The 10,268-nt window shown below is 40.1% G+C and overlaps 1 protein-coding gene across 1 annotated transcript; it reads left to right on the plus strand.

The window, feature by feature from the left end:
* The first annotated feature begins 1,371 nt into the window (after positions 1–1,371).
* Positions 1,372–9,974, plus strand: MRPL38 (mitochondrial ribosomal protein L38). The gene is made up of 9 exons (XM_075177808.1): positions 1,372–1,478; positions 3,381–3,560; positions 4,271–4,408; positions 4,839–5,047; positions 5,128–5,200; positions 7,944–7,989; positions 8,084–8,242; positions 8,328–8,464; positions 9,444–9,974. Exons 1-9 carry the CDS (start codon positions 1,415–1,417, stop codon positions 9,578–9,580), a joined length of 1,143 nt encoding a protein of 380 aa, XP_075033909.1. The 5' UTR covers positions 1,372–1,414; the 3' UTR covers positions 9,581–9,974.
* The last annotated feature ends 294 nt before the right edge of the window (positions 9,975–10,268 follow it).

A 10,268-nucleotide genomic window follows, 5' to 3' on the forward strand; every position in this document is an offset into this window, starting at 1 on the left:
GTGTGGGTGAGATGGAGGCCACCATGTGAAAGTGCTGCAGGTGAGGCAGTGTCTGATTGCATAAGCCATGTTTCTGTTATTGCCAGAAGGTTGAGGTTTTTTGAGAGGAAGAGATCATGAACGGAGGTAAGTTTGTTACAAACAGAGCGTGCATTCCAAAGGGCACATTTAAAGGACTTGGGAAGAGAGGGGAGACAGGTGATGTGTTTGAGGTTTGCTATAGAACGGTAGTGTTCTGATGTATGTGTGTGTGAGGAGTGTGGGGGACCTGGATTAGGTGATATATCACCAGCTAATAGAAGCAGAGTGAGCGAAAGATAGGCAAGGGGATTGTAAGATGTGTGGCCTTTTATTTTCTGGCGACAGGTGGAGGCTGTACTTGTTAGAGATAATAAATAGGACAACAGTTCATGGGTGTTAAATAGAGGTGAGTGGAGTAATGCAGGTGCAATATGAACAAATTTGTGTGTTGGTGGAGGGGTGAAAGATGACACAGTCCTAAAGATCATGCCATGAAATGAGACTAAGAAAAGCAATTTGTGAAACATTGTGATAAAAGGGGTAAAAGCAAAAAGCAAGGGTATTTTAAGAATTACCTCTTAGCAGTCTTCCATATAAATAGACAAGTAGTGCAGAAATAGGCTGTGGCAGATGTTGCTTATTGCTGGGAGTAAAATCAAGTCAAATGTAGTCCAATGTTTGTCCAGCTGTGTTGTCTAACTGTGCATTTTCGTCCACTTTGTGAGAAAATCCCACTTAGTGCAGAAATCACACACGTCTAACCCCACATACGTCTCCCCATAGAATGAAGCTAAGATGTAGTCAGTCTAATTTAGGAATACACTACAGATGTGCTAATTGGTCAGCTAATCAAAGGAAAAGAAAACATTTGTGGGAAAGGATAGAGGCCAGATACCTATCATAAATTAGGCAGCAATAAAAGACTGTGCCAACCTAAGTTTAAACAGATAACAGTTTCCTATAACATACTTAAACACAGATTGCAGGGATGAAATTCACAGAATAATGATCAGAGCAGTAGTAGCAGCATGGATGAACATACTTAAACACAGATTGCAGGGATGAATATATAAATAAATGATAATGACAGGTCACCATGATGTAAGGCAAAACAATACTACTGTGTCTAATTAGTGTGTCCCATGCATGCTGTTATTACCATAAAGCCTGATGGGAATAACTAGGGTCAGGTAGAACAGTGTGTGGCCGACTACGCAGCAGCAGTTCAGGGAAACCTATTATCCAACGTCACCTGATCATCTCACGCAGGCGCACTAGCCTATAGCCAAACCCCGCCCATCTCGTCTGACGTCAACCGCCACCAGCACGTCCTACTAGAGAAGCTCCTCCACCTGGTGAGCCGTGACCCCGCCCACTCGTTCTGACAAGCAAGATGGCGGCGCCCTTGGTGAGAGCGGTGATGAGACCGGTGGCTGGAAGGCACCTGAGCACAGCGGGTAATAACATGGGAGATAAGGAAATGATGACATGGCCCCGGGGAGTGAAGTTAATTGGCCTGTTTATAGCCTTAAAGGGCATAGCGCAGTTATGGGTAACATGACAGAGCAGCACATGACATTACAGATCGTGTTCCTGCGGTTCATACATGTACAGAGGTATGTAGATATCCTGCACAGACTATGGATGCATTGCTGCTACTATGTGCTTTCAAAAGTACCAGGACAAGATGGGGGATGGGTCACTGTTCGCTTGTCATCCATTGGGGGCATCTGTTACACCTCCCTGATGTGTCATCGGTAGATCAGTAAGGAAAAACGTAAACATTGTACAGTTTCCACCAAAAATATATTAACAATACAGTTTATGAAAAAACATCTAATACAGCACCACACACACTTTCAGCTTTAGTAGGTTCACTAACCTCTAATTTATAAACTCATAGTTGCTCCTAATTTACGATGTTGAAATCAGTTTTGTAATCTGTTAACTATGGAAGTTGTCAGAATATTTATTTTTAAATGGGTGATAAAATGATGTTGTCCATGGTTAGGAACCCTAATGTATGGGATAACATTTTAAATGTTAAAATGAAAACCGATAAATAAGGAGACATTGCTTTAGAGCAGTGATAGGTAAACTGATACACTTCAGGGGCTGAATGGATGACCCTCTAAGCTTCAAAAGGGCCGCACATTAGCCTTAAGCTCAGTAATAAGTGAAATCAATACATTTAATCATATAAATAGACATCTATCTATAATAGCATATCCGCAAGCATTTTAAACAGGTGTTACAGCTATAACAAACAAATCGGACAATAAAGCAGGATGGAGCTTGGGTCTGCAGGTGAAGGCTTGTAAGGGCCATCTGTTGCCCATCACTGCTTTAGAATCATGAAAGACAGTACCAGCCGCATCATAGATAAGTAAAATGGATGAGTGAAATGACCCTTGTGGCTGTAATTTTAATATATGGTTTTCAAATGACCTGGTAAACTCAAACTCCTGACTTTGCTTGAGAAAATGGTTCTGTGCAAAATTCAAAAGTTTGCCTTTTGTTTCTATTTAATTGCCTGTCTTTTCGGGTTTTTTTTGCACAGTGGAGAGTTTTTTTTCTTGTGCAATGCAATCTGCACATAAAAAAAAAACCTATTCAGTTCTTCACACGTGTAACGTCCTCACATATGCAGTGAATGGTTTTTGGCTGAAACAGCTCATCGCACTGAGGCTGGCGAGAAGATTCAGTAGCCGTGGGATCCACGTATAGTTGTGCTTGAATCCCACTCTAACAAACTATATAGTTTTCTTTTATACTTCTTATTAATCTCATTATCCTGCCTTTATAGTCTTTCATTGGCTATATTAATACTATTTTGTGCAAGAAGGGAAATGATCTTGCATGGGAAATTTCGCACATGCCTTAGATGCCAAAGTATCTCGGTTCAGTGTACGTGTGCGCTCGCTGTACTTGAAGGGAGCGGTTTGGTTATCAGAAAGTTGGACACGCAACTAGGAAATAGTTGTGCGTACAGTTTAGAGCAGAGAGGTGAGGCATGTGCCGCTGCCAGCAGTAGTTTGCCTGGTGCAGTGGCCAATGCTTCCAAACTCTTTCATCTTCGTTGGTGGCAGTGGTTTGATGGGGGGATAGCCCACACACGGGTTCCATTTTTCTTCATTATTGGCAGTGGAACACCCTCTAAAGTGAAAATTGGAGCAGGGCTGCAGAAAACAGTTATGATCTGCTCAGTTCCCAGCTTTCAGGATTTGTAAAAATAGACACTTTTGTGTCAGGTGATAAGTGAGGAAAAACATTTAAGGTGGGCTGTGTGCAAGGTGTCCTTGGAATGATCTGAAAATGAGGGTGACAAGTATCTGGAATAACCACTCTTCTATCCTTAGCTGCTTTATGCCGCCGAGCTGCTCCTCTGGGCCCTCTTCCCAATGAGCAGTTTGAGGGTAAGGATCTGGAGTCCCTAAATAAGTATCGCAGCTTCGCCAAGTATTACCGAAGAGCTGATCCCGAGAGCAAGAAGACTTTCTGGTGGAGAACATACAGACAGTTTCTGCAGGCTGGGAAAGGTAATGTACAATTATGTGTATATATAAGATATATATGTATATTAGTGAGTTGCTGCTGGTTCTACATTAAACATTCTAAAAAGATGTACGCAGGACAATCACAAATCTCATGTTCTGTTAAATATTATGTATTAAACCTTTGTTGGAATTAACACACAAAGGTATACCAGATATATACTGTGACTAGCTTCTCATTATAGGTGCAGGGAAAATCTAACGAAGGTCGTTCGCTTAGCAGTTTAAAAATAATATAAGCCTCTCTAAGTAAACTGTACTATCTGGTTTTTTTTCTACTTTTTAACGTTTTTCCAATGAATTCTGATTTAATGACTGGATCACCTCCTCATTATGAACGCAGTATAGTTATATAATTGGACATATTAAATTGGAGAGTGTGGCATATAAAAGTAATTTGTGCATTAGAGGTAGTTAGGAAAAGGTGAGTAGTGCAAAGACATATTGTTTCCCATGATCTTTACTGTGTCCCATGTATTGTGAACGTATGGGAAGTGTTACTGGTTAATTGTTGAATTGAACGTGACAACGAGTCACTACTTTTACACCACTAGCTCTAAATGAAATCTTGTTTTAAGGAGTCATGTCTTTTATTATTATTATTGTCACACTTTGAAGCCATTGGCGTTCATTTATTCATATTTCCATTGTCTGTTCTCCTTTATAATAAAAAAAAAATGTATATTTTATTTCAGATGAAGGTTTAGAGAAGGTTGACATTGGATTTCCCTATTTGTCATCTTCTATAAATGAGAGGAGGAGGACCAGGAAGGAGATGCTGAAGGCAAATCACAGCAATGCAGAGCTAGAAAGAGTGTCACGTCACCGCACACGTATGTTTTCTGTCTTCATGTCTCCTCTTTGTTATTAGCACATGTGCATGTTTATTCCACACGGATGGGATCTCTTATCCGGGACCACATTCCCCAGAAAGTTCCACAAATCAGAACAGTCAAACCGTTAATTTTTAATGCTGTTATTTGATTAATTTTTTTTCCCGACACTCAGCCATGTTCACCAAGTGTTCCTGCCTATAGTTACTGTGAGGAGCTCTGCTACATAACTTAACGAGGGAAATGTAGATGGAAAGAAAGGGGCACTTTCAAATGTCTTTTAGTAGATATTAGGCTTGGTGCTCCAAATTCCAGGAAGTCCAAAGCAATCCAGAAAAATAGATTTCATAGCTGTATACTTATTACATGACTAAGGTAAAAGCTCCATATGATTATTTTATGTCACTATAATATACTCTATATAATGCAGTGCAGATTCCCCTGGATGAAGTTCGAGCAGAGTGGGAAAGGACCTGTGGCCCTGCACACATACAGAGTGTGGCTGAGCATTATGGAGTGTACAAAGATCTCTTTGGAGAGGCCACCTTTGTACCGAGACTCGCACTGAGAGTACAGTATAATACAGGAGAGGATACGGTGATGCCTATTTATTATGGGAATGTGGTGACTCCATCAGAGGTTAGTGTTCAGCTGTATGGCTTTGACACTGGAGCCTAACGTGATGCAAGTGTTCTAACCAGTTTGTTGCATCGTTGCAGACTGCATTGGCCCCGGAGGTGATGTTTGAGGCAGAGGAAGGCTCCCTGTGGACTCTGCTACTTACCAATCCAGGTCTGTTGGAGGGAGTGATTTCCAGAGCACACGCAGGCAGTGTGTTACAATGGGTTCAAGAATAATTGCTTCCTGTTATTGCACTATCCTTCAGTATAAATATGTTTATTTTCTCTAATGGTAGGATGGATTGAGTGTGTGTATTTAAAGGAAAAACCCAAACCTTAAAGTGAGCCTGTTACCTATATGGAGGCATCAATTTTGTGGGCTGAACCAGTATGCAACCTGTCATTGGCTAGGAACCAGTAGCATGCCTGAGGTATTGTCTGACAGGTGTATTCATGAGGCCTGACTTACACTTATCAGGTACTGGTTTCTAGTAAATTGATAGACTACGTTAATTGAGTCTATAAAATGGATTCCTCTGTGTGTCTCTGTGACAGGTCAACTTTAACCTTTTCTTTCAAATGAACAAAACCATCAATTCACAATTTACCAAGGCCCAATGTGTATGCGTGCTTACCCTGTATGGTAACGATATTTCAGTTTGTAGTTTAACGTATCTGCTATTTTTCCCGGCCTGTTGCCTAAACACATCCGTTGTTCCAACAGGTATCTGAGCTGAACATGCATAACAATTTAGAACCATGTTCATCTATCCGCGATGTCTGCAATGTTCCTTAGAACATTGCAGACGCGCTTCTTTACCGTTACTACAGTAAAAGTAACGCTCATTTGACTGTTACTTCAAAAATACTACTTTAAAAATAACAAAAAACAAATCCGCACAAGGTGTCTCGCGCCCGTTCCGGAGCCACCTTGCGTGGATATTTTGAGAATTCCCCTCCCTTACTGATTGTTAAACCTGTTTAGTTTGTTTGTACTATATTCACTGTTTTATATGTCTGTATGAAGCTAGAAGCAGGGGTTCTACTGCTTGCTGGCTCTTCCTGTAGCGAGGCTAGAACCGCATGTCGCAGCTACAAACAGGCATATATAGATGACACATTAATAGGATCATAGGAGCATCTTTATTAATATATATATATAGTATAAGTTTATAAACAGTATATCACAGTGCAGATTACAGCAGTGAACCATTGAATAGAAAGCAGATTAGCAGAAAAAAGTTCAGACCATCTGGAAAATACTTTGTCAGCGTTTTACAAGCAGAATAGAATAGAACTCCGGTCTCACAGCGCAGATACCGCTTCTTCCGGGATGCATTGTGGGAAAGATGCTTTGTCAAAGATTTGGGGGCTTCTAAAATGCCTTCTAACCAATCGGGCATACATAGGACGAACCAATAATTAGAATGTAACAAAAAAGGAAAAAAAAAAGCAATTAGACTATGCTTATACCATATCTCCATATAGAAGTCAAATAAATATACAGTTATGGCCAAAAGTTTTGAGTGACATGAATATTGGTTTTCACAAAGTTTGCTGCCTAAGAACACAGCCATGAATAAAGAATGGTACCAAAACATCCTCCAAGAGCAACTTCTCCCAACCATCCAAGAACAGTTTGGTGATGAACAATGCCTTGTCCAGCATGATGGAGCACCTTGCCATAAGGCAACAGTGATAACTAAGTGGCTCCGGGATCAAAACATCAAAATTTTGGGTCCATGGACAGGAAACTACCCAGACCTTAGTCCCATTGAGAACTTGTGGTCAATCCTCAAGAGGCGGGTGGACAAACAAAAACCCACAAATTCTGACAAACTCCAAGCATTGATCAGGAAAGAATGGGCGGCCATCAGTCAGTATGTGGCCCAGAAGTTGATTGACAGCATGCCAGGGCGAATTGCAGAGGTCTTCAAAAAGAAGGGTCAACACTGCAAATATTGGCTCTTTGCATAAACTTAATGTAATTGTCAATAAAAGTTTTTGACACTTATGAAATACTTGTAATTTTATTTCAGTATACCGCAGCAACATCTGACAAAAAGGTCTAAAAACACAGAAGCAGCAAACTTTGTGACAACCAATACTTGTGTCATTCTCAAAACTTTTGGCCATGACTGGTATATTCAGATAAAGTGTTCTCCAGTCTCCAGTTTGGAAACTGCCCTGCTGCACGGTCAAATTATTTTCCAATATTTTGATGATGTTCCAATAAACCTTCTTGATATTTGTTCATAAGAGCAAGTCAATGGCAGTCTCCAGGCTTTGCGAGAATATATGTACATTTTTAGTACCATGACTACACATATTTGCTTGATTTGGTAAACAGTAACATAAACATAGAAAACAACATTATATATTAATGTATCGAACACACAGAAAAAAACGATCCTGTATCTAAAAAGATAGGCCAAAATTAAATTGTTCTCTTTTTAATCATTTTAAGATATGAGTGTTTTTCAGATGGTCTGGACTTTTATATTCCAGTTTTCTAAGGGCCTTTTATCTGCTTTTATTTGATGTTCAGTGCTGTAGTCTGCCCTATAAGTGAAGTACTGTATGAAGTTAGCCATCGTCTGTGGAAATATAAATATTCATGGTTCTAGTAATGTAATGGCTTGAACATGCTCAGTGTGCTTCTGGCAAACTTTCTGTGACATCCTTAAACTAGGAAATCTGCCAGCTTCCACCACATAGGCTCTGCATGATCACATGATCTTAGTGTAATAATAAAAATAAGACATTGGAGCAGGAACTGCTACAATTTTATATCTGACTTTTGGAAGAACGATGTGCGTATTAACGGTAATTTCTGTTTGGTTTTTAACCTGGTGGTATTATCAATGTTGGCTGTTTCAGAAATGCCTTTAATTTATTCTGTGCTATACACACAGATGGCCACCTGAGGGAGACAGACTGCGAATATGTGCACTGGCTGGTGTGAGTACCTTTCAGTCCTGTTATTTTCTGTGTTAGGGAGCTAAGGTCCCTGTGGTTTGTGCACTACCATTTATATCTGCATTTTGTCATGTAGAGGAAACATTCCTGGAAATCAGGTACTCTCTGGAGATGAGGTCTGCCACTACTTTCCCACATTTCCTGCTAAAGGCACTGGATACCATAGACACATATTTATCCTGTTTAAGCAAGAAGAGCGCATTGATTTCAGGGAGGAGCTACGACCAAACCCATGGTAATGTGATTTATAATATAAATAGACGCTGTTCGTCTCTCACATCATTATTTTCTATTTAATTCTAAATTCTTTCCTTGCACAGTCACAGCCTGAAGCTGAGAACATTTAAGACGTTGGATTTCTACAGAAAGTACCAAGATAAGATGACTCCAGCAGGCCTGGCCTTCTTTCAGTGCAAGTGGGATGATAGTGTAACCCATGTTTTCCACCACTTACTAGGTGAGTGCAGTGTGTGGCATAGACTCTCGATGTTGGTGTATCCACCCATCTCTTCCTATCATCATCATCATCATCATTTATATAGCGCCAGCAAATTCTGTAGCGCTTTACAATTGGGGTCAAACATATTCCTTTGTCATTTTTCGGTTCCTTTTCTGTATGTAGAGATAGATGGCTTGACATTCATTTAGTGGACATACAGAAAGTCGACAGTATTATGGGATTAAGGATAGGGATATTATAGTTGACCTAATAATACTAGATTTAGGCTACAAATATTGTGTCAACCACTGGCGCAAAGACTAATAATACTGTCTACATTTTTATTTTCAACCTAATAGTGTCTACATTCGAAAAAATTTAGGAGGGTATGGAAAATGAGTGATGGGGTTCACTCACACCAGCTCCTCGCCAGCTGATGGAGATGGTGACACACTTTAAGATCTAACAAAAGACTTAATGCTGCACTCAGCCAAACACAGGATCTTGATTTTATTTTGTCCAATCACATCTGTATTGTTACAGCTTAAAGGGAGCACCAGTGGGTGAATGTATCAAGCTGAGAGTTTTCCTGCAGGTTTAAAAAAAAAAATCAGATTCTAGTTATTTATTTAGTACATTCTACAAAATGACAGCTAGAATCTGATTGGTTGCTATAGGCAACATCTCCACTTTTCAAACCCACTGGGAAAACTCTCAACTTGATACATTTACCCCCAGATCATAACGTGAGAGGCCATTTATGTGCCAATATGCTGGAGTAACGTACAACAGTGGTGCACGCAGGAGAGAAGTGGACATGAGTTCCTATGAGAAATTATTTGTAGAATATGCTTTACTCTTACATAGCTAGGTCTAGGTCTGCGTCATGTTTCTGCGTGCTCTTATAATACCATTCATTCGTTATTGCTACAGACCCCTCTCCTACTTTCCCAAAGTCACTTGTGTACGTGTAACATGTTTTCCTGTCTCCTCCTAGACATGAAGGAACCTATTTTTGAGCACCACTTCCCACCTGTTTATCACCCCCGTCAAGTGAAATATCCCTATGCCCAGCCCCTAAGGTACTTGGATCGATACCGGGACTCTGATGAGCTGACATACGGGATTTACTGATAAATGGAGCCAGGACAACGGGCAATTTTTTTTCCTTTTGCTCCAAGAGTTCATTACGTGATTATTGAACTTGTTTCCCTCCCTGACACTGTATCTCATGGGGTCTCTCTGCATCATCTGTGCTTCTATTGTTATGGGTAATGAGACTGCAGTACGGACATTCAGCATCTGCACAATATGAGCATATACCGGTCGTAAGAACTCTTTAAAAGCAGAAATCATCAGAAAATGCTTTTACATTGGAATCCTAGGTATCATCTATTATTATTAATATTATTCATAAACCCTTTCAGCTCTGAGCCACCCAGAGAAAACTGTCCATTCAGTCCAGGCACATTTTTCTACTTTTCTTATATACAGTATATAAAGCAAAAACAAAAGTAATTTGTGTGTTCCATCAGTGGTTATCTGCTAGTGACTGGTTGTTGTTTTTTCTGAATTTGGTATCCAGACAGTAACAATAGCGGTTTGACTGCTGTGCATTTTTTTTTTCTTTAGAAAGAATATAATCTTCCATGTGTGTTGTTTTAAGTCTGTTAGGAGCAACATGCAACCCTCCTAACCCCAGTAATATCCCTTCTTTGGTCCTTCCTGGTTGATTCCACAGTCAGTGAGCATAATATATTTGTAGACCAAGATTAAATGGTGATGTCTTCTAACCATCTTAATAGCTATAGGTCAGCCTGGG

The sequence above is a fragment of the Mixophyes fleayi genome, chromosome 6, assembly GCF_038048845.1.
Source record: "Mixophyes fleayi isolate aMixFle1 chromosome 6, aMixFle1.hap1, whole genome shotgun sequence".
NCBI classification, from domain to species: domain Eukaryota; kingdom Metazoa; phylum Chordata; class Amphibia; order Anura; family Limnodynastidae; genus Mixophyes; species Mixophyes fleayi.